This window comes from Pseudorca crassidens, chromosome 2, assembly GCF_039906515.1.
Source record: "Pseudorca crassidens isolate mPseCra1 chromosome 2, mPseCra1.hap1, whole genome shotgun sequence".
Classification (NCBI taxonomy): Eukaryota; Metazoa; Chordata; class Mammalia; order Artiodactyla; family Delphinidae; genus Pseudorca; species Pseudorca crassidens.
This window is the reverse complement of record NC_090297.1, coordinates 171,542,458-171,567,454: the sequence shown is the minus strand read 5'-3', so window position 1 is coordinate 171,567,454 and position 24,997 is coordinate 171,542,458. Positions and strand designations below refer to the sequence as shown.

Below are 24,997 nucleotides of genomic sequence, written 5' to 3'. Positions count from 1 at the left end.
AAGAGGCAAGGAATGATTGTTTTCTAGAGGCCTTGGAGGGAACACAGTCCTGACAGTACTTTGATTCTGGACTTTCAACTTCCAGAGCTGTAAGAGAATACATTTCTGTCGTTTGAAGCCACTCAGTTAGTTTACAACAGCCCTAGGAAACTCATACATAGGCTTTCTAGAAAGTGCTAAATAGTCTACATGACAATGACAATGGAAAGATAATAATAACAGTATTTACTGAGTATTTAATATGTGTCAGGAATTTTCTATATGATTAACTCATTCATTCTTCACCATACTATTATAATACCTGCATTGAAAATCAGGAAAATAAGGCCTAAAGAGTTAAACCACTTGTCCAAGTCATCGAACTAGTAAGTGGGAGAGTAAAGACTCAAACCTAGACAGTCTGATTCCAGAGCTTCCTCTTTTAGCCATGATGCTACGCTGCCAGCATCGTAATGATGGTGATGATGATAAAAATAATAAAAAACACAATGGTCAGCTGATCCATCTATAGTTGGATGAGGTCATATCACTGAGGCTTGACCTTTGAGTTATTTTTCTGGCAAAGGGGAGAGATTTTGGCTTATGCATCCAAACAGTCTCGCCAAATTTCCTTTGTGACCACTAGCGCGATTGTGAAGGATGGTGAGTCGGGGTTAAGAGGGTAGCAAGTGTGTGACCGTCAAATGAAACATGGCTAATGGCTCACATGGGAACTGAACCACTGACCTTGGCTTCATTAGCTCTCTCCCTGGGTAAAATACTTTTAATTGTGTTTTACTTCCCAAAATGGCTTAAAAGAAATTTAGCTAGAGTCCGGATGCCTAATCTCTCCTGCAATATTTGAATTTTTCTTCCACATATTTACTCTGTGATAAATTTAGTAACTTTTATGGCTTCAAAGTGATACCATTTTTGTGGTTCTTTATACAAGTGGAATTAAAAACATCACGCAGCCCTGAAATGGTAAATTGTAAGTAAGTTCCGTGGGGTCTTAGTTCTTACTGTGATACTTTAAGCTATTTGATCATAGTTTAGGTATGGTGAAATGCTACAATTTATGTCTGCATAGAAGAAATTTAGGTCACATAAATACATATAACTGGAATGTCCATTTTTAAAGTGCAGTTGCCCCTTGGTATCTGCAGGGGGATTGGTTCCAGGACCCCGTGGATACCAAGATTTGAGGATGCGCAAGTCCCTGATATAAAATAGCATAGTATTTGCATATAACCTACGCACATTTTCTGTACTTTAAATCATCTCTAGATTACTTATAATACCTAATGTAATGTAAATGCTATGTAATAGTTGAAATCACAATGTAAATGCTATGTAAATAGTCGCAGGCATGTAGCAAATTTAAATTTTACTTTTTGAAAGTTCCTGGAATTTTTTTCCCAAATATTTTTGATTCACGGTTGACTCATGGATATAAGATCTGCAGATGCAGAGGGCTGACTGTAATATTAACATTTTAGAGTGAAAGATGACTTTAGAGTTTATCTGCTTTAAATAATGAAATATCTGCTACATTTTACAGATAAGAAACCTGAGACCCAGAGAAGTTAAGGGGCTTTGCCTAAAGTCGCACAGCTAGTTAAGAGGATAGGTGGGCCTCTAGTTTATTCATTTCTAATATTAAATTCTTTCCACTATTCACTATTATTTTATTGAATTGAGAAATCAGTAGGCATTTCACTTGATGTCATGCATTTGTCTTTTGCATTTTCTTTAATTTTCACTGTTAAGTTAAAATTTTAAGGAATAGGATCTTGAACTCCCTTAAAGGAACTAAAATGTACTGTTTTCATGACATCTGAAACCTAATCTTTGTCAGTAAGTATATATACGTCTGACTACATGGCTCGGTATATCTTTCACCAATTCATGTCAAAAAAGAAAATATTCATTTGCTTAACGGATTTTGTTCATTTGCTCTAGTATATTGTTTTTTAGGTAGACTTGGGTGTTGATATCAGATGGGACATTCCATTTAGTTAATAATAAAATACTTTTAAGAGAAAAATGCTCCATCAGTTGAAATCATATACTCATGCAAAACATATGTATATCAATCAATATCTTCCCTAAATACTAATTGTGTTTCCTGGGTATATTTTGAAAAATGTACCATTTCAAACCCTTTAAGACATAGCTTTTGAAATCTGCTAAGCGAATGAAAACTTATGTTAAGTCTATGCTGTAACCAGTAAAACCAACTGTTTGAAGGTCCATTTAGGAATACGAGGCTGTTACAATAGTTATCCCCTAATTGATTAATTTTTTTGAGACCGTTCTCCAGCCCCTCCTTTCATCCACACACAGAAAATGGTAAATTTGTTGTGTAATAGACATGACTCTGGTATTTCTTCCTTGTAAAAGATCATATATATTAAAATCTTATTTATGGAATGAGACTCATTTCAAGGTTCCGTTGTTATTACTCGAATTAGAAAACTAGATTCTGTTCAGATGATAAAGGTTTTAATCTGTTTATTGACTAGCTGATTTTATAAATAAATGAATGGCTACTTCATAGTTCCTAAAGCATTCAGTCTCATAACTTTCAGGTCACATATGATTTGGTTGGCTAGTGCCACGAAAATCTACCTGTCCAATAGAGAAATGATCCCTACTGAAACTTAGAAAGATGGTTTTTTTCTTACAAATTACATTGCTCTTTTATGTTTGATACACCATTACTTCATTCATTCATTAATAAATATTTATTAGCACTAACGGCATGCCAGATACTAAACATAGTAAATGTAATGTCTGTCCTATTGGAGTGTGTGTATGTGTGTGTGTATGTGTGTGTGTGTGTGTGTGTGTGTGTGTGTGTGTGTGTACGTGTGTATACTTATATACATAGTTACAGATAAATGTTTTTAAATGAGAACCTCTAAAACATATATTCATTTATTCCTTTTTCTTTCCACATACATCAGAGCATCTAATTTAACCTAATCTAGTCAGGAAGTCTTCACAGAGGAGATAACATTTGGGCTAGGTATTGATGACAAACAGTAATTTGGCCAGTGGAGACATTAATTTAGCCAGTAAGAAGCATTATTCAGGGCAAAATGTGTGGAAGGCTTGTACTTTGAAAGGGTCTGATGTGTTCTGGGAACCAATAAAACCAATTCTTCAGTGCGGCTACAGAATGCCTCAGGTTATTTTCATCAGAATTAAAAATGTGTCAACTTTATTGATGTCCTAACAGAATTCATGTGACAATATTGTCACCAATATAAATCATGCTTCCGAAAATGCAGGTTATTCAGTTCCTCCTTCTACTAACTCTTCTTCATATCCACCACCATCCAACACATGCTTGAGTACACCATTATACACCAGAGGAGTTGAGAAACCTCTGATAGCATACTGTTCCTTACACCCTCAGATCCTTTTGTGGGAATAAATAAATAGGCAAACAAAAATGTAACACTGTTTCCACTGCTTAAATCTGTAATTGTTTCAATTTTCCATTGATGGTGGATACCTTTTCTTTCCCTCACTCATTTGTTGCTGAAAGATTTTTGTTTTCCTAAAAATGCTGCTGAAAATGTTTGCTTTTGGAAATTGAAGAGTAAAGATGATCAATCACTGTTGGAAGTTCTTATGATACTTTTTAGATTGTGAGTGAAAGCTGCAGCTGTCTACTCCTGTAGCTATCTGTACTTATGCCACCAGAATGTGGCACCTAAAATAACTTTGCTGTGATTTCTGTCTTTGTTCTACTATATCATCAACATGAAAAAGAAATGTAAACAAATAAACTAGATTTCTTTCTTTCTTTCTTTCTTTTTTAAGAAAGCATTAGGCAATGAAACCTCCTATGAAAAAATGCATCCTCCCAGATTTAGAGGTTCATTTTCTTTTTTGAGGTAAGTTTTCATATGATGACACTTAGAAAAGGACAGCATGAAGTAAATTCAGAGCAATGAAAAGAGAGCACCGTGACTCTCCCATGTTAAATGCGAAACAGATATATTTTTGCTCATTTCGAATTAAGTACTTTGCTAGGAAATGGTACACCAATGTTGACCGAAGTTGGCTTTCATTTCTAGACCCAACTTTTACTCACAGTATGGTATTAAGCAAGAAAATACCAGGCTCTACCTCACATTGGTGGTCATGGAAGAAAGGCCTTCCTTCTAACTCACCCTCCATGCTTATGAAGTTAATTTGTTTACCTAACAGCTACAACTTGAACATGTTTATGTTATAGGAGAACACGTGTCATGGAGCTGCCCCAGTCTTTCCCTATTAGCAAAGCAGAAAATGTTACTTGGGCACATTTAATCTCATTACAAAGAAGGGGAATGAACGTCACACTCTTGAATATCATTCTCCAGAAACTATGTCCTCTTTCAGGGTTTGAAACATTTCATTTTTGTAGGTTAAAAAATCAGAATCCATGTCAGTAAGACTCAAACTTAGATTTTATGGTATATTTATCTTAAGCATTTAAACTTGAAAAGAGTCAAGTCCAACCGTTCTTTGAAAACCAGATGAAGGTCTATGAATTTTGAATGCTTTCATTTAAAGATAATGCAATTAGAGGATTCTTGAGAACTCATATGAAAGTCTCTTTCCAGACTGATAAAGAAATACTTGTAGGAGTTCATAAATAATTGAAAGGAAAAGGAGTGAGAACATGCCTCCCTTCATAAACTCAATGGCAGCTAAGTTATTATAATCTACAAGTCAACATTTTCCTTAAAATAGAGCCTATTATTTCTCATAGCTTGTTTTTCCTTTGTCAGATCCAGAACAGAGAGGCGCTCATGCCATCACTGTGTTTGCAGAAGTTTTATCTGATCACCCAGGAACCAAGGCACAGTGAGATCCTGAAAATCCTAAGGGTGGATTGATGCTTAAAATGAAGGTCGCTACCCTTTTGTTAAACCCAGCCTGACTCACCACAGCAGCATCAGATGACAAAAGCACATTTTCCAGATTTTCCAATTGATGAAAATGTCAGGAAACCCAACGTTATGGTTCCCCTAACAACCATAACTTGGCCACTTTGCGAAACTGACAAGTAGTATAAACCCACAGTTACACTGAGTTTGTGTCTACACAGACAGAGCAAAATTCAATAATTAGGCAACTAGCTGGGTAACTCAGATCAAATCATCCCTTACCTAAGATATTCATAAAAAAACAGAAGTATTTTTGTTGAAACTAAATTATCTGGATAATGAGCTCACTCTTTTACTTGGTACATGGAGCTATCAAGGAAAAAATGACGACTAGAATGATCTGAATTTCAGAACATAATAACATTTGAGATGAAAGTGGTGTGTTTTCTATATATTAGAAACATACAGCTAACCAAAAGAGACCGCCTGCCCAAGGAAACTGACTTCAATTTATACTTACTCTCACAAATGTATTCATAAAGGGATGCCCAGTGAAACTTAAGTTAATTTTACTTTTTATATCAAGAGAAGTACCATTTAAAAAGCTGATTCTAGCTGTAGCTATTGGTGAGATCAGATCAAGATGGGCAGAAACCCTTCAATGGTTCCTTTGTTTATGTAGATGTAAGTTATGAAGGAAATAAGAAATGGTGAGTCTGGGAAGAATAGGAAATTAAATACTTTTCCTAAAGACATCAGAATTCAATGACCATCCTCCCCCGCCCTCCCCTCCAAAAGAAACCCACAAATAGTCAGTCAAATAAATACGTCAGTAAGACAAAATATGTCAAAGAGGAGGCTCATTAAGGGGCTGCAACACAGGTGTGCAGGAAGGTAAGCTGACTGCTCCCATCCTTCCCTCTACAGCAGGGACAGCAAGCCTGGCTGCCAGAAGTTAAAGTGGGTGCTGACTGCACCTTCCAGACAAGATCGCTTCTTTTGAACAAAAACACTGGCACAGCACATAGCACCCACAGGTGGTCTAATTTCCAGTTTTCTCTCAGATTTGTGAGACAAGTCCCCTTGGGCAGGAGGGGCCCCTAGTCTTTTGGACTTACAAAGGGTAGATGTCTAGAAAAATTCTTTTCACAATATGAAGACTCATGCTATTCACTTTGACTATTAGAAAGAAATGCAGGGACTTCCCTGGCGGTGCAGTGGTAAAGACTCCACGCTTCCAATGCAGGGGGCGCGGGTTCGATCCCTGGTTCGATCCCTGGTCGGGGAACTAAGATCCCACATGCTGCGTGATGCAGACAAACAATAAAAAATAAAAACCATAAAGAAATGCATATTGTGGGGGTTTTTTGTTTGTTTTATTTTGTTTTGTTTTTTTCACAAGCTGGTTACATGGGACAAAGTGGTTTATCTGAATAGTTGGAAAAAATCTTTGCTAGTGCTAGGAGAAAAAAAAAAATCTCTTGACATTTAGTATTATGAGGCTAGTCAAAATATCACCTCAGCACATTTTGTTATATGTATACTTCCTTTCTAGAAGCAGCTGTCATCAGTATGTTTATGTCAACTTATGTTTCAATCTAATTTGTGGGGATTTAACTTAATTTCATTCCTTACATCTTCGATTTGGACTTATTAAAAATCCTTACAAGCATCATTAAAAATTCAATAATAAAATTTTGGCCTTGGTCCTAATTCCTTAATAAGTTTTCATTGCTTCTATGAAGAAAGAAAATTAACTTTCTGCGTCTTATTCTGTTTTTCTGCCAACTACCTCATGGTTAAAAGTTAGATTCAGTAATGTTAGATAGTCAAGTCCTCTTTATTTTGGAAATTGCTATATTTCAGGCACTTAGAGTTCACAGATAGTTACCTTTCCATATGATTTCCCTAGGTAGTGATGGTGTATCTGTAGTTAACTGTGATGATAGTAATTGATACATGTATGAGTGTGTATGTGTGTGTGTGTGTGTGTGTGTGTGTGTGTGTGTGAGAGTGTGGTTTTCTCCACTAGACTGTGAGCTCTTTGAGGGCAAGGGCTATGCTATTCATCTTTTGTTCCTTAGCACAATGCCTGTCAGCACATAGTAAACAAAAAGAAATTGCTGAATAAAATGAATTTCTTCAACTGAAGTCATCATTATATAGCAATGCTGGATTAAGTAACTAATGAATTGAAAATAGTGGAGAAGAGTCTAGGGACCACGATAATTTAGATTGAACCAAAAGGATATGCTAGTAATCGATCCCTTTTAGCTTACAAAAATGGCAATTTTACATGGTTCATTCTATCGTTTCCTTAGATTTACGTGTGGCCTCTCTTCAAGAACCTCACCATATCTGTAATGTTTTCCCACCAGGACCCTTTCAGATGGACAGGAGAATTTTCCTCATTCCCCAAAGATAAGAACATCACAGTTAATATTCCTAGGGCACAGAGCAATGAATACCCAACCCTTTACACATTACTAAAAGTATTCTTTCATTTAGCATCTATTGGCACACCCACTGTGTGCCAGGTACTACGGTGGGGATTGTGATAGAGAAATCATGAAGACAAGGCCTTGCTCATGGTGGATATGACAGTAAAATGGGGTGTCCAGACAGGTAGCCAGGTCAGTACAAAGACAATAGAGATTTGTAAGGGGTGTGCTATGGAAATACATTAAGGAGGCAGCTGATTCAGACCAGGAAGAGGGTGCTCTAGGAAACTTGCAGGCCAAGACTTGAAGGACGGTAGACAGAGGGAAATGGCAGCTATGGGGAGAAGCTGAGGGGTGGGTGTTGCCTGTTAGAGGCGCCAAACTCAATACTAACGTGGCTGAAGCGCAGAGGCCCAGCAGAGGAAGAGGGGAGACAAGACCAGATTGTAAACGGAGTTCAGAGTAGAGCTAGTCAGTGTGAGTCTAGAAGCATAACCCACCTGATAGAAAAGTCATTGAGCAATATGTCTTAAAACTTTTCCTAAAAGAATACTTGTGATTTTTTGAAATTTGATTACATTGCTTGATTCATGAAGGTCTAGACCTCACTTAATCCCATCCAATCTCCTCATTTTATAGACAACAAAAGTGAAGCCCAGAGAAGTTAAGTGACTCCCCTAAGGCCACAAAGCTAGTCCTCCAGCACAGGATGAAACCAAACCCACGCCTCCTTACTCTCCCGTGGGGTACTCTTTTCTGACATTGCCCATTTGCCCATTTCTTGATCTCTTCGAACTACAGATGGAATTCTTTTGAGTCCCAAGCCTGTTAACTAAATAATTTTTGTGAACCGAACCAATGATTTATAGCAAATTATTTCCTGGAAAAGCAAGCATTCTACAAGTGGCCCAAACGTTCCCCAGTTTTGAACATGTTCAACATTTCCAGATTTCGCCATTACGTGTCTGGCTAGGGCTGTGACAAAGGCAAGAGGCTAAGGCTCAAACACCTACAAACTTGACTTCAAAAGGCTTATTTGAAGCGTGCAGTTAAGATGGCAAATATTAAACATGCTGACTGTTGCAGCTCGATGATTAATGCCACAGATAATAACCAAACATGTTTTATTGCATAACTGGCTCACACAATGAAGACACTCAGATTCTTTGAACTATTCAACATGCCCCAAACTAAATGTCAGCATTTGTTTTTATAGTTTTTGTAATCTCACCTGCTAAGACCCTTATCTTCATAAAACCACTGAGTTCCTGAATAAATATTGTGCCACAGATTTAAATCTTCTGGGGGATTTGATGCAAGTGGTTGCTGGATTTTACATCTCAGAAGCTCATATCTAAAGCAAAAGATAAGCAGAAAGATCAGGATTATCTCAACTAATGTTATTACCAAAATTCAGGTTGTCTCACGGTACGAGTGTTTGGGGTGTATGTGTAAACGTAAAGAAAACATCTTAATTTTCTTTTTTCCAGATAATCATTTTTTTTTTTTTTGGCACAAGTGTCATCCGCGTAGCTAACTGGAACAATTAGCTACATTCACATTTTACTACTATCAGTAAAATGATAACATTTAGATTTCTTCTATATCAGATGTGCCAAAACTTTATTGCCAGTTTCACACAAAATAGAATTACAAAAAGCTTATAAAGTTAATGATTTCCTAAAACTTCTACCATCAATACTTTATAAACAATGATAATATTATCGACTCCACAGTCTTGCCTAAGTGTCAAGTTGTTATAAAGCCATTTCAGAATCACAGTTCTTTTCTTTCATCTTATCTATATTCCTGACCACATGCTTCACAAGTTTCCAGATAATAATAACATGCCAAAAAATTGTGCTATCTTTAGAATTTTGAGGCATGTTTGTACAAATGTGTCATTTAGAACATGCATCAAGCTTGCTTAACATATAATAAAGATATACTTTGAATATCAAGAGAGGGGCTGTGTAGAGATGCACTAGAGAACAGCAATTGTTGTTTCGAGGGTTTTTAGTTCCTCACAATAGCATATGCTATTTTTACCTTGATGATCTTTTTATGATTCCCTATAAGTCAAGATACAGAAGGTGAAACTGTATGAAAATTATGAGTGAGGCAGACATAGAGAACAGACCTGTGGTTGCCAAGGGGGGGGGGTTGGGGGAGGGATGGAGTGGGAGTTTGGGATTAGCAGATGCCAACTATTATATACAAAATGGATGAAGAACAAGGTCCTACTGTATAACACAGTGAACTATATTCAATATCCTGTGAGAAACCACAATGGAAAAGAATATAAAAAAGAATGTGTATATATATATATATATATATATATATATATGTATAACTGAGTCACTCTGTTGTACAGCAGAAATGAACACAACACTGTAAATCAACTACACTTCAATAAAAAAAAATGTTATGAGTGAGGAATATCCAATAAGGAATTAGTTCAATGTTCCTGTGTGAGGAAAAGCCTCCTTCTCCTCCCTTCCTTCCCAGAGAGATAAGACGGTAACAAAATCCAAAAGCACCATCACTTTCTCTTACCTCAAATTGGGTCCGTTTGGCCTGGTTGGTGGCTGCCAAGAAATGCCAACATACGATTCACTCAGTGGGACCACGGACAACGGGCTAAGACCCTGAGGCAGGGTGGGATGCGTGGTCACATGGGTAGGGAAACTCTCTGTGCACCCCCCTAGATGCCCATTACCCCCTGAGCAAGCCACAATGGTAACAGAATAATTAGTGAAAGGAATCAGATGAGTAACGACGTGACTGAACACAGAGGAAGTAACGTTGGTGATCGTGATGTGAGGGTCAGGCATGCGGATCTCGTAGGTAAGGATGTCTCCATTCAGGATAAGTGGGGCTCTCCAAGTGACCTGAAATAAAACGTAAGCTTAGCACCAGTGTGACAACACAGGAACAGAGCAACTGCAGTTCACAAGGCCTGGCGTTTTGCTCTGCCTTGTTTTCAGTCAAGTCACTTCCTAAATACGCACTTTCGACTTCGCCCTTTGCACTAGACAGTAACAAAGGGTTTCGGATCAATTAGCAGTACACCAGGAACTAGATGAAATGCTGTTTCCTGGGCTGGGCTTTCAGTCTGGAGACTTTCTAAGATTGTCAGACTAGTACACACCTTAGTGATTCATCTCCACCATGGGTGCCCTGAAGGACACAGAGCACACACATGGAGAGAGTTCACACATCCACACGCACCAATGGGGCGGCAGCAGGATTTAATAGTTTTCTTGTTTATAACTCAATTAAATGAAACGTCAGAACTCCTTGCTTTGCATTATTAGCGGGTACTCTAAATATATCACTATTCTCTTTTTTTTGAGGGGGGGGATGGTGGTGGGAGGGTGCAGAAATCATTCTTTGCATTTTCTGAGGATGCCCTATTGAGTTCCTGAATCTCACTAGTGCATAATGTAACAAGTAAAGCAATAACAACACATCCTGTTCTCAAAGACAAGAGACATGTGGAAAGCTTTGAAAAGGCAAGCAAAGAATGATCCTGTTTAAGTCATAGACATGAACATCAGAAGAAAGAAACACCATTTTCTAATAATGTTTAATGTTGCTTTTCTTTTCTGGCTAAATACTGTAAGGGCATAGTGCTAACCCACTCATGCTCTTATGGGGGACAAAGCACCCTAGAAAAATGTGCATTAGTCGTTAAAAGATTATTTATTTATATGCTATCATGGGTCATCTTTTTTGTGTTGCCTTGCAATGTTCCTTAAATTTTGGAGTGTATATCCCGTCTCCCCAATAGACTGTAAGCTTCTTGATAGCAGGGCCTAAATTGTATGCCCTTTTAGTGCCATACACCGAGAGATGGAGTTCCAGAAGTAACAGCAGTCATGGCTGTCTCCATTATGTTTTTCCTTAGCATACAGCTATTTTGAAACTTTCAAAGAGTTTTCCACAAGGCGATATATTGATACCTCCATTTATAGTTCTATACAAATTCGAAGTCTTAGAGGCATTATAGAAAAGTGAGAATGGAAAAGGATGAACCAAAATTTTCTATCTTAAAGAGAAAAAACTTCCTCCAGAAGGAATCTGACCTGAGATATCTGTAGGGTATTCTTCCTAATTCTTGGTGACAAAATGGGCCTCTACCAGATGTCACTGGGCAGTTGCTTGATGATTACGGTCCTAACTTAAAATTAACAAGGACCTGACATCTACTCCAATTTTACTACATAGCTTGAAATCGTTGCTAATCTTAAAATCTTTTTCTGGACTTCCCTAGTGGTGCGGTAGTTAAGAATCCACCTGCCATTGCAGGGGACACGTGTGGGTTTGAGCCCTGGTCTGGGAAGATCCCACATGCCATGGAGCAACTAAGCCCGTGAGCCACAACTACTGAGCCCATGTGCCTAGAGCCCGTGCTCTGCAACAAGAGAAGCCACCGCAGCGCAACAAAGAGTAGCCCCTGCTCACCACAACTAGAGAAAGCCAGTGGGCAGCAACGAAGATCCGACCCAGCCAAAAATAAATAAAAATTAACAAACAAACAAACAAAAAACCAAAAACACTTCTCAGAGAGTTCCACACTGTGCTGGTGAAGAGAAATTTTAGATGAGTTCCTTATGAGCACAGAGGATTTGCCTGGATGGAGGAGAGATCAAAGAAGCCTAACGCAAGTAAAGTTTATAGAGCGGACATAGGATTCTATTTGCTTGGGGGGTGCAGCGCTCTTTGTGGACTTCAGAAATGAGTCAAGGTCATATTTACAGGGCTTCCTGGTACTTGTCATGCAAATGGAAAATGGAAGGGTTATCACAGCTCAATTCTACCTGATTCACATGTGGAATACCACTTGCCTCTGGAACTAGAATATTCTGAGAGTTCAGGTCAAGGCTTGGCAGTCCTTGAAAGAATCCAAACTTTGGAGGTAGTCTGTGTTAGCAGTTGAGCTGAGAGTGAATTGATCTGGCACTCAGTTGTTGAGCCTAAGAAAAGCATTCATCAAATAAACCTTGAATAAGATCTCAACCAGCGGAGATTAAGCGATGTGATGTAATGATTCTGGAGACAGTCATTTGAAGAGCTAAAAAATCCCTGTGTTCTCTAACTATAAACGTTTGCATCCAGAAATTGGCTATTTTTCTCACTTAAAAAGCTACAGACTTAAGAAGATACATCTTTGTTTTTAGTTTATACATTTATTTATTTATTTTATTTTTGGCTGCGTTGGGTCTTCGTTGCTGCACACGGGCTTTCTCTAGTTGCGGCGAGTTGGGGCTACTCTTCGTTGCGGTGCATGGGCTTCTCACTGTGGTGGCTTCTCTTGTTGCAGAGCATGGGCTCTGGGCGCATGGGCTTCAGTAGTTGCAGCACACAGGATCAGTAGTTGTGGCTCGTGGGCTCTAGAGTGCAGGCTCAGTAGTTGTGGTGCACGGGCTTACTTGCTCCGCAGCATGTGGGATCTTCCCGGATCAGGGATCGAACCTGTGTCCCCTAAACTGGCAGGCGGATTCTCTCTTTTTTTTTTTTTTTGCAGTACTCAGGCCTCTCACTGTTGTGGCCTCTCCTGTTGTGGAGCACAGGCTCCGGACACGCAGGCTCAGTGGCCATGGCTCATGGGCCTAGCCGCTCCGCAGCATGTGGGATCTTCCCGGACCAGGGCATGAACCCGTGTCCCCTGCATCGGCAGGCGGACTCTCAACCACTGCACCACCAGGGAAGCCCAGGCAGGCGGATTCTTAACCACTGCGCCACCAGGGACGCCCAGGAAGATATATCCTTTTGACAGTACTGAGTTGGAAGACATGAATCTACTTCCACAGAAAATTTTTGTAAGGAATTTTATAGCAAGGTGGAGAAGGCCATTGTCATTATAGTGAGTAGGCTATCAGAAATGGTATCTAATTTGATCATCCTCCTGAAAATATCCTGGAGCTATTACTAAAAATAAATGTGTCCAAGCTTTTTAAAGAGCCAGTTAGTTAAATATTGGATTCTATTCTTTCCAGGGCCTAAGACTACATTTACTAGAGTGTGGCTAAAATATGTGAGATTAAAACTTTCATTCCGTTTAATTTTCCATGGCCTTTTATATATCTACTGTTCATAGAAAGGATTATAAAATATTGTTGCAGCCCAAAAAACTCAGCATGTTCCTGGCCTAATAAGCAAAAGGTATGTTCTCTAAAACAAGACTTTTACATTGAAATTTTCTAAACAGAATTGTAGTTTCTGGCTGGGAATAAAATGTTTATTTTGGAGTTGCTTTGCCAACAATGATGATTTCTTTTATTTGAGTGGTTCTTAATTGCTTAGATTACCATTCTGTTTAGTTATTGTAAATTTGCAAAAAATAGGACAGGTGGGTAGGTGTTTAAGGAGCTACTGACTTTTACCTATTTGTTCAGATCCCTGAAGAGTGGCCCTAAACAATCAAGGGACCTACAAGATCCTGGTTGTAAGCAAAAATTTAGGGAATGTAGGTTAGATGTTTGGCTTCGGGACTGAAAACTGTAACACACATAAACATTGTAACTTACTTCTAATTTCTTTAACTCCATCAAACCATATTTAAGAACTTTATGAATAAGAGGATTTATGAAGATTGATATAATGGGTTGAGAATGGGCTAAGAATAAATATCCTTGATATTTGATGTAGGTTACTCAACCAACGCTGTGAGACTTGGAACAAAACGCTTAACATCTCTGGGCCTCAGTTTCCTTGTATCTAATGTTAAGAGACAATCCTCGCCCTCATATCTACATAGAAGATTTTATAATTCTAAGACTACTTAATCAATACAGAATATGAATGACCACAGGGCATGAGAGTGTGGTAACATTTGACTCCATATCGTAATTCCTCTCAACAACTGACTCCCCGGCAAATCTTCTCATACAGAACAAGGTGTACAATAAGTATTTGTTGAAATGAAATTAAATTTTTCCTTTAAGATATCTTCCTTTTCTTTTAAAGTTGTTAATATTAATTTTTTTACTTCGGATATTTGATTTGCATTTTGTATTCCGAGAAAAAACCAAAGATATTGATACATACAGGAAAATAAATTACGGTCCTTCACCTCGACCTCCTCCTATCCCTCCCCATTCCCACTCTGTAAAGGTGAAAAGGTGATAGCTTTGAATCTATTCTGCCATACTTTCTCACACAGCAAATATATCCACACATAGGTACGTTTTCTCTCTCTCTTTTAAATTTTTTTCGGGAAAAATTTTATTTTTTATACCCATTTTTATACCCATTATTAATCTGTAACTTGCTTTTCACACTCAACTAGAGATCATGGGACACACCCTATCATGTTTTATGTTGCATAATATTCCTTTCATGGCTGAAAACAGACTATTCAGTTATCCTACTGACTTGACTTTATTGTTAAAAACCATATTTGAAAATGTATGTATACATACGATTGTACATTTTTTTTATTTAAAAAATTTTTTGGCTGCACTGCACAGCATGTGGGATCTTAGCTCCCCGACCAGGGACCGAACCTACGTCCCCTGTGTTGGAAGTGTGGAGTCTTAACCCCTGGACTGCCAGAGAAGTCCCTGTACTTATTTATTATTGTATAGGTTAGCAAGAATTGCTATATCAAAATGTATGTTTAGTTTTAATCATTATTGATGGATTACTTTCTGAAAAGTTTGAAGTAATTCACTTGATCACAAACAATGAAAGAAAATGTCCATGATTTGTGTCCCCACAAATTCTTGAAATTACTGCTCCTTTTAGAGATCAGATTTGTGATCACCAGAGGCAGTGGTGGGTGAAGGTGGTCAAAGATGAAAACTTCCAGTTATAAGATAAATAAGTACTAGGGTTGTGATGTACAACACGATTAATACAATGAACACTGCTGACATTACATATGAAAATTGTTAAGGAAGTATTGGGTTGGCCAAAACGTTTGTCTGGAATTTTCCATAAGTTGTTACAGAAAAACCCGAACAAATGTTTTGGCCAACCCGATAAATCCTAAGAGTGCTATCACAAGGAAAAAATGTTTTCTTTTATTTTGTATCTATAGGAGATGATGGATGTTCAATAAACTTACTGTGGTCATCATTTCATGATGTATGCAAGTCAAATGATTATGCTGGACCCCTTAAATGTATACAGTGCTTTGGGTCAACTCTATCTGAATAAAACTGGAAGAAATAAAAAGAAATTACTAATCCTTTTGGTCTTGCCAGTATTACTTTATTATTTCTTTAATTAATTTGTAGTCCCTTGACTTTTTTAAGATATAAATATTTTCAAACGTTATTAACTCTTTGTATATCCTCTTATCACATTTTTTATCCATATTTTATACTTTGTTTTCTATTGAGTTGTCTTTTTATCATAAGTTATTAGAAGTTCTTTGTTTATTATGGGGAAATAATTTATTTTTCTATAATGTCTTATAGATGTATTTCCCCAATCTATCTTTTGAAGTTTAACTTTTTTTTGAGGAATCTTATATCTTGCAAAAACAAAATTGTTTTCTAGCTAAATATAACTATCTATTCTTTTAAGGCTGCAGGGTTTGCCTGTGAAATGGGGATAATAATAGCCTTTATCTGACAGGGTTGTAGTAAGGACTCAGTGAGAGCAATTCCTGGAACTTAATATGAACTCAGTGAATATTAGTTGTCATTTTATTTCCTTCCAAATTCTGTAATACCCTATATGGGAAAAGAAACTGAAAAAGAATGCATATATGTATATGCATAACTGAATCACTTTGCTGTACACCTGAAACTAACACAATACTGTAAATCAATTATACTCCAATATAAAATAAAAATTAAATTAAAAAAAGAATTTATAATTTTTTAATGGTTTGATTTAAGCAGCTATCAAAGACCAGCCCATCTTCAAAAACAGGTGAGAATGATGACTAAGACTTAATTATTTTTACTTTGGTTTATTATCAACCTGTAAATGAGCAATGCTAAGAGTACACACCATAGCAAAGCTGTGCGTGGACACCATCTGGGGGACAGGATTGTTGTTCCTTGTTGCACACACACCAAGGCTGGTGGTTTTGGCGATCTGAGCCAAGAGAGGACTCTTCTACCTGAAAAGCTGAGAGCTGCAGGCCTGCTCTTTCATTCTGCTTTAGCCGTGGGAAGGTGGGCCTGCGAATGGGGCCATCAGAGTTCAGAGGCTCATGTTATCACCAAAAAGCAATTTTTTTTTTTTTTTTTTGCTGCGTCAGAGTTATACAACTTAGTTATTCTATGTTTTATTTTTATGAGTCCTCAATCGTACTCAAGACTCCAGTGGAATAAATTTATAAACTGACTTTTTCCTAATCTGGTTTTATGTTGAATATTTGTTAGAAATGCCTACTGAATCTTACGTCTTTTTTCTGCATCTATTGATAAAAAAAAAAGGGCTTTCTCTTTTAATCAGTTGATTTAAGCAGTATGTTGATAGATTTCCTGATGTTGAACCAACCTTACATTTTTGGAATCAGACCAGATTTGTCCTGGTATACCATTCTTTTAATATACTCCTGAGTTCAAGTTGCTAATATTTTATTGAGAAGCTTTGGCTCTATAGTCGCAGTATGAAAGTAGTCTATAGTTTTACTGAACTATCTTTTTCAGGTTTTGGTATTTTTTTACCAACTTTATACAATGAAATGAATTTTCTTAAAGTTATTAGATATCACATCAAAGTGCGTGGCTTTCACACAACCGCTTTGACAATATATATTCTTTTCCATGTAATCAAATAAGATATTAAGAATGTAATTTTGATATGCAACTTTCCCTTTTTCTTTTTTTTAAAAATTTATTTTATTGAGGTATAGTTGATTTACAATATTAAACCAACTATAACTTCTGCAGTACAGCAAAGTGATTCAGTTATACATATATATATATATACATATATATGTGTTCTTTTTCATATTCTTTTCCATTATGGTTTATTACAGGATACTGAATATACTTCCTTGTGCTATACAGTAGGACCTTGTCGTTAATGCAACTTTCGCTTCCTAATGCTCATGTCTATGCCAAGTTATCTCTTTATACTTACTAAGATGCTACTTTGGGTTATTTTCTAGTTGGCCTAAGTATGTGAAGTTTCCTTGCTTTCCCTATTAGATGCAAGCTCTTACAGGTGGAGGGGTGGTGAAAAGACCACATGGTACAAAATGGGAAGAACTAGGGTGAAATACCAGTCCATTTCCTTTATTATTCCCCAACCTATCAGTTGGTAGTGTTTATTCCTGATTTGTTTCTTCCCTCAAGTCTTTTCATTTCTGGGCATTTTATATATCTGTTTATGTTGTTTTGACTAAAAGGTACACTCCATGAAGGCGGGGATTTTGATTTGGCCACTACTGTATCCTCAGTGTCTACAAGAGGCACTCAGAAAGATTTATAGGTGCTCAATAAAGGTTAGTAGAACTGAAATTATTATTATTTTGTCAATAATATTACTGACAATTCTCTTCATCCTAATATTTGCAATGACTATGAAATAAATGTAGAATAAATTTCTCTACCAATGCATTCACGACCATCCTTCTGTTTTCCTCATATTTTATCCATTTGCAATTTTAACTTTTAAATCTTATATTTCATAAAGAGAAATCACTGTATTGCTGTCACATTGCCTCTGTTTACCAGATAAGCATATCACGAGCACATTGACTTTGAGTCTGAAGATCTTTTTGAACCTAATGTGAGCCCAAAATTCTGAAGCGTAAATATGTTGTTTTGATATTATTTAAACACATGTAATCCAATAGTAGATTCAGTTGAATATTCCTGATGACTCTCTTCATTGATAACTTCTGATTTCCTAGGTATAAAGTGAGAATTAATAAAAGGTGCGATTTTTTAAAAACTATCACTAATGTCCAACGTCTGCATATTCCAAGCACCTTCTTAGAGACTTTTAGATTCCTGACCTGGTGAGTGCCTGTGAGATTCTGCTCCCAAGCCAAGCTAATCTAAACTTTACCTTAGCAGGTTGACAAGCCATGTACACTGTCTTATTCCTGGATGAGGTTACAAAATGCAAAGAGGAAGGAAAAAAAAAAAGAATGAAAGAAAAAGTCAGGCAATTTGTTTTGAATACTTTTGATCACCGTTTATGGATGCTGAATCACATAGACTTGGGCACTGAGCCATTATTTTTCTGAAAATATTTATCATTTTTCAGATCTGCCTAGTTATTAAATTCTTGTTAGAAAGAATCCAGAAAAAAGTCCATTATCTAGCTTTGCCTTTGTGAAGGGACTGTGTTTATGTCACATCATATTGATTGGTACTGCTACTGAAGTTTTGCAAAATTCCCTTAGGATTGAAAAGAAAAGTCATTTCTGAAATGATGAATAACTCTAGGTTTGTTTGGGGTTTTCCTTTGGTTCGTTTTGCTTTTCCTTTGAATGAAGAACAATTCTTAAGATTGCCCAATTCATACAATAAACATCGTACCTCATGTCCTTCAAATTGATTTCCTTTTAGTGTTTTATCAACAGGATTCTATACATCTGTGGTATTTCTATCAAGAAGGCGTGTTGCTTTGACCGATCTCATGTTGAAACTAAGATAGACTTATAAAAATCGATTTCAGTTTGTAGGTTCAATTAAATTTCTTCAAGAATTTACACTATTTAGCATCACCCAGTGTTTGCTTTTGGTGGGACGAGAGAACGCACAACAGAGATTCAAGTAATAATTTCAGCAGATGAACTCTGCTGTTATGCAAATGCCCTTTGTTTTGTGCTCTGGTGAGCAAGCTGCTACACCAATGCTTTTGGCAGTAGTACAAGATTGAATCCATGGAAGCATGTGTGTATTTACACAAAAGAGGCTTCTAAGCTACAAAACTCCCTCCTGTTTGGTTACACTAATTTCCCTTGAATGAAGTTTGTATGCAAGCCAAAACAATGGTAGTTATCCTGTGCTCTAGGGTTCATTCCCAGTAGCGTGAAGTGAATAATTGAACAGTTCCTAGATAGCCCCGTAATCGGCGATTTTTATTTCTTTCCCCATCATCTTGATCCTTTGATCATTAAAAAAAAAATCAGAATATCGGTAATTGGAACTTTTGTTAATACACTAATCCCTTCCCCCGTATCTCCCCACCTCCTCTCATTTTCTGATCTATTTAGATCTGACGTGGTGGTTCAGCTAAGCATCCCACGGTGGCATTCAAAGGATTTCAGGTGTGTGAGGCAAGTGGAAGCATCTCAACAATATAATTAAGGGGTTACAGGGAGAAATAAAAAACTGACATCAAATTCAAGATAGCTTGGGCCAAAGGCCAAAAACCCAGTTTCTCCAGTGAATGCCTAAAACAACACATGTGTGCGTTCTGTCAGTAGATGGCTCTGTTCAACACAGAGTCAATCCAGGGTAAATTCCCATGTCTGCAGTGGAGACAGACACGCCGTATCTTACCTTGGCTGCGTCGGGTCCTAGCACATCCACCACGGGGGGCTGCACCCCAGCAGGTCGTGAGGGTCTCGTGGTCACTTCTGCCCAAGCGCTGCTGTTTGTACCTCCTCCAAGAGTGCTCACCAGGACCCGATACTCATATTTTGTCCATGGGCTAAGAGCAGAAGTCTTGTCGATAAACCTCATGGGATGACCTCTCGGGAAAGTCACCAGGGTAGTAGCTTCTTCCTTCCCTTCGACTCTTCTCTCGATTGTGAAGTTCTCCACCAAGCCGTTGGGATGGGTGGGGGGTTGCCAAGATATAATCACGGACGTTGGGGTATCGGAGAACAACTCTGGTCTCGGGATACCTTCTGGTGCGTCTGGGAGTGTCCATACAGTCTGAGACTCTGGTGACAGGGAACACCCTTTTGAAGTACAAGCTTCTACTTGAAATGTGTAGGCTGTATATGGGTGCAAATGGACCACTGTGCCATTAGTGACATTTCCAGAAGTTTTTAAGCAGAGACGGCCATGTTGGTGAATGTTATAATGGGTAATGATCCCATTGCGCTTTAAAGGATGCTGCCAGGTGACCAACATCATTCTTGACTTCACATCCCGAAGAATCGGAGGGTCTATAGGTCCAGGTTCTACAAAGTAGAAAAAAAAGTAAGACAGGATACCTCTTAGAAACTCCCCACATCTCCTCAGAACAAAACTAAAATGAGTGGTAACTCTCCTACCAGAGTATGAAACTGGACACCTGGTGAAGGCCAATGAGTAAGTGGCCAAGTGTCTCTTACACATTTACTCTTAAATGTGTCAGAAATATGTACTTGTTGAACATTATCAAATTCAATTGTCATTTTTGTCTCTAAGATAGCTTTATTAAAATCATTTCTTTTTATTAAAGCTAAGGATTCAAAATATCACAAGGACCTGAAATAAAGACCTTAGGAGAGAAAGATACAAGAGGGCGGTTGTAACCAAAGTTGCAGCTTCCGCCCCATTTTTCTAGAACCCCAGTAACTCATTATAATCAATAACACTGTCTTAACAAACCTGCATATTTCACAGCCCAGTAAGATCCTTCAGCATCTCTCATTATATATTCCATATTATCCCCGGGTCTGTTTATCATTCTAATCCATGTTTTGTAATTTATCTACTCCCTGTTAATACTATAGGTGATTTTTTTTACTGTGACTGTGACAGAAGCTGCCGATTTAGCTCTTTCACCTACTGATAAATAAACAATGCACAGATCTGACCTTTAGGTTAACAGGTTTAATGCTTGCTCCACTCAGCACTCTAACTGATTCAATTATCATAAAGGTTCAGGAGGCTCCATGAATACTGAAAAAGGCCCACCATATGTCCGCCTAGGTGTTGTGGAACAGCAAATATCCTGCAGCCCTCCAGAGAAATTCCTTAATTGTAAATAATTTCACCATGCGACACACTCAAGTCACCTTGAATGCAAACCCCTCAGCCTGCGGAGGCAAAGTGTTATTTAAGCTTTACTAGGCTGCGTTAAATTCTGCAATTTGAAGGGCTGTTAAGTTTTTCAATTGAAATTTCATTTAAAATGCAGGTGCTTTTTATTATATTGAGGCTTTACTGCTCTCTGGGTACAAGCAAGAACATGGTGCAATAACACAAATCTGGCTCAATCACTGATCAGTAACAGCTGTAATTCCAGAACATTTAGCATTCTTATAAACCACGGCCCGAAATCTATAAATTGCTACAACAGATCAAGAAACATCCTATATCCCCCTTTTCTGCCCACAGCAATTTGGACATTTATGTGATTTTTCCGTGAACATTAGATTTTATGGAAGAATCTTTAAAAAAGATATACTTGGATTTAGTAATTGTTTAAAACAGCATTGATTACGTGTGTGTGATTCAGTGTTATACCCAAGGTTTAAATTTTAAACGCGACCACTGCTTCGCAGAGCCAGTGACTACAATAATAGCTGATGATAGGAGCGTATTTTCACACGACATGATCCACGTATTTGTCACCAACTGGACTGATGGTAGAATCATAACTACTTTTTGAGAGGAAAGCTGTTACCGTACACGAACCCTGAAATCAAGCCATTTTTGACAATTTGGTAATGCATCCTATGTGAAGAGAAGAAGGCTTAAAAGTACAGTGATCTCGATACGGATCACATTTTTCATTTTAGTCTGTTGTTAGCTTTCATTTTAAAGCTTTCGTCAAACCACTGTGACATTTCTTACTTTTGCTCTCCGGTACACAGTAGCGGTAGCAATTATTATATCAAAATAGGGATGCGGATCCTTTCTTATTTATACTTGTCATCTAGGTTTGGCTCTCTCCTGAAGAAAAGCAAGCGCAAGTCTTGTAAGATATCAATGTTGTCTTGTAAAACGAAATCCTCTGAGATTGGGGTCCATAAAATCAATGGTGGAGAATCAAGCCTTTCAAGTCTAACCCTAACTCACCCTTCCCCGCTGAAAAAAGAATAACATATGCTTACAAATCAGAATATTTTCTATTAGGGTTTTCACTCGGGTCTTCCATAATTATCCCTCATCTGTGCATTATCTCAAACTGTGAGCTTCTTCAGGGAAAAGTAACAAGAATGATGCAGTTTGTTCTCTGTTTTGATGGGGATAAGCCTTTTATTCCTCCTGACTACGATAATAGTCTTATCAAGGAAACATCCAGGATAATGAACTGGTACTTCAAGCCTCCACAGAACACAGCCTTTCCTTAAAGATGATCTCCTATCTTGGAAAAGAAGAGATGTCTAATTTCAATTGCACGATCTTTTCCCCCCCTTGAAAGCCAGAATACATTTTATGAGCTTCCGGCTCTAGCTGAGTAGGGCCCCAGCACTGGCTGCAGGAAGGGTCCTTGAAGCACGCGACTCAGGAGAGGACGCCGAATGCAGCTTAATTAGCTGCTTTGGCTAAGGAAGTGTTAAAACCTGACTCCTGGCACGCTTTCAATTTAGTGCTTTAAAATGATAAGCCGAATCATCTAGTTCTATATACAAATCAACCGGCATGCTACTGCATGGCTGAAAGGGTCACCACAATTATGTAAAACATGAGTAATAACTATAATTGGGGTAGTTTGCTAATACAATAAAAAGCTCCGAACATGAGAAAAGTTATGCTCACAGCAGTAGCTATCACTTCTAAAGTAAGAATTCATGGATGAAATGACATGAAAAAGATGGTTATAAAATTTTAATGGAATGATAAAAGGCAAAAGTCAGCCTCTCAGCTGAATTCTTAAAATCCCTATATATCACAATCAGCTCCTTAACTGTAAAATCAATGTGGAGTATAACATGTTGTCAATGCGGCTGTCACTGGAGGGGAGACCGGCAAGTATGACAGCCACACAGCTCAGCTGGCTAGTGATGAAAATACAACCGAACAGCCCTCTCCGTGGGTGTAATTGTTTAGAGAACTCCCCTCCTGGAGCGGGGAACGGGGAACATCCTTTCTGTTCAGATCACTGATTCATATTTCAAGCTGTTTCATTACAGCATTAATAACAGAAAGTAGTTTCATTTTGGCAAATGAAATTATCTTTTATGGGAAATGATTTCGCTCATCAGCTTCAAAAATTCAGCCCCAGCTTAAAAGAGAGTAATGAGATTGTTCACAGAGGGGCCTGCTTATTTTTATACTCAGGGGTGTATACTGGGAAGGATGGGCGCGTAGGCGTGTGTGTGTGTGTGTGTGTGTGTGTGTGAATAAATGGTTTGAATGACTCACATCTGTAGTGTGTATATAACTTTTTTCAGTCGTTTTCTTGGGTCTTCTACAACTTGTTTGCTACTAGAGTTACCAAAGATGGCTCAGTTTTCCCGGTATGTTATTACCGCCTTGAAGCAACTTTTTGCCATTCTAATTAAAAACTCACTCTGTTCAAAAGCTCTTTTTCAGCAATATTAACTCCATAAGTGGATATCCTCTAAATCTGCCAATGAATTAAAAATCAAGGTGGCAAATAGATGGATATATAATTATACGGAGTAGTATATACCCTACGCTAATTGTTCCTGTAGCCTCTTGATACTCACTACTGAAATGTTAGCAGAAGAGTGGAGTGATGGATTCTATCCCATCTTTAATCATGAGTTTTTTTATCAATTTATTATTTATACCCCAACTACTTCCCCAAAAGATTTTTTGACAGCTCATAATAAAAGACTTAAGCAATAGGACAAGTAAAATAATGATAAAGAATACTTAATCTCTTGATGATGAAGAGGGTACAATAGTTGTATCCCAAAACAAATATTAAGAACGCGCACCGCAGCTTGGCACAAGTATGAACATTCAGCTTCTTGACAACTGATGAAACAGGAAAAGACCTGTGTAACATAGGCATCGTTGCTCAATAAAAGAAACATCTGAAGACTAGAAGGTTGTTGAAATTGAAAGGATATGATGTATCGTCTGCAAGTAGGTGAACCGATACTGGGGAACTATTTTCTCTCTTTCTCCCGAGACCAGGACAGCAGAGGAAGGCTAGGAAGAGTGTTCTGACTCCCAGACTTGGGATTTGTTGTATGGTGAATGGCTATGGATTTTTCCTTGAAAGTTTGGAACAGCAGATGAAATGTGTTGATGTGAGAATTCATGATGGCAGAAAAAAGTCCTAAAAGAACTAGAGGTTCCAAATTTGGAAGAACAGTGGGCTTTCTGTTCCCAAAAGAGATTCAAGAGCTCAAGAGGGAAATTGAGGCCAGGTGGATAGAAGTTTTCATGAATCGATCCATTCTTTCAAAGGATTTTCTATGGGTCACTTTCAGCTTCTGATCTTAGGATATAAAAATGAAAATGTAAAGATAATAAATATTTGTTTTTATAAATTCTGGGAATGCAAGGATTTGAGGGGTGGAATCTATGCAACAGGAAACAAAGTATGTAGGCACATACATACAGGGCCACTTCGCTCTCAAAATCAGCAGTTTACATTACTTACTTTGCATCAAGGATCTTCCATTGTGGGTAAAGTAGAGACCTACATCACTGCTTGAGAGGATAAGCATTCACGACTTAGTATTTAAAGCAATTAGGACATGTATTTGGAATAGAAAAGCAAAATCATCGTGCAGCACCACCGAAACTTACAGTTCACATTTCTTCATTCAATAAAATAAAATCTACTGTTACAAACCTGTGTCACTCTTATTTACAAATGTTTCTGTTTTTCTCTCACATAGAACACTCAAGATCCAGGTTGACCTTCAGTTCTAAAGCACACTGATAAAAAGAT

At 37.8% G+C, this 24,997-nt stretch overlaps 1 protein-coding gene across 1 annotated transcript in view; it reads right to left on the bottom strand.

The window, feature by feature from the left end:
- Positions 1–24,997, bottom strand: part of USH2A (usherin) — a 770,355-nt gene that overhangs the window by 251,221 nt on the left and 494,137 nt on the right. The window contains exons 40-42 of the mRNA XM_067729757.1: positions 19,741–20,369; positions 9,866–10,200; positions 8,541–8,663 (exon numbers count right to left, since the gene is read on the bottom strand). Of these exons, the coding sequence (XP_067585858.1) occupies positions 8,541–8,663; positions 9,866–10,200; positions 19,741–20,369 (1,087 nt within the window). The remainder of the gene's footprint in view (positions 1–8,540; positions 8,664–9,865; positions 10,201–19,740; positions 20,370–24,997) is intronic.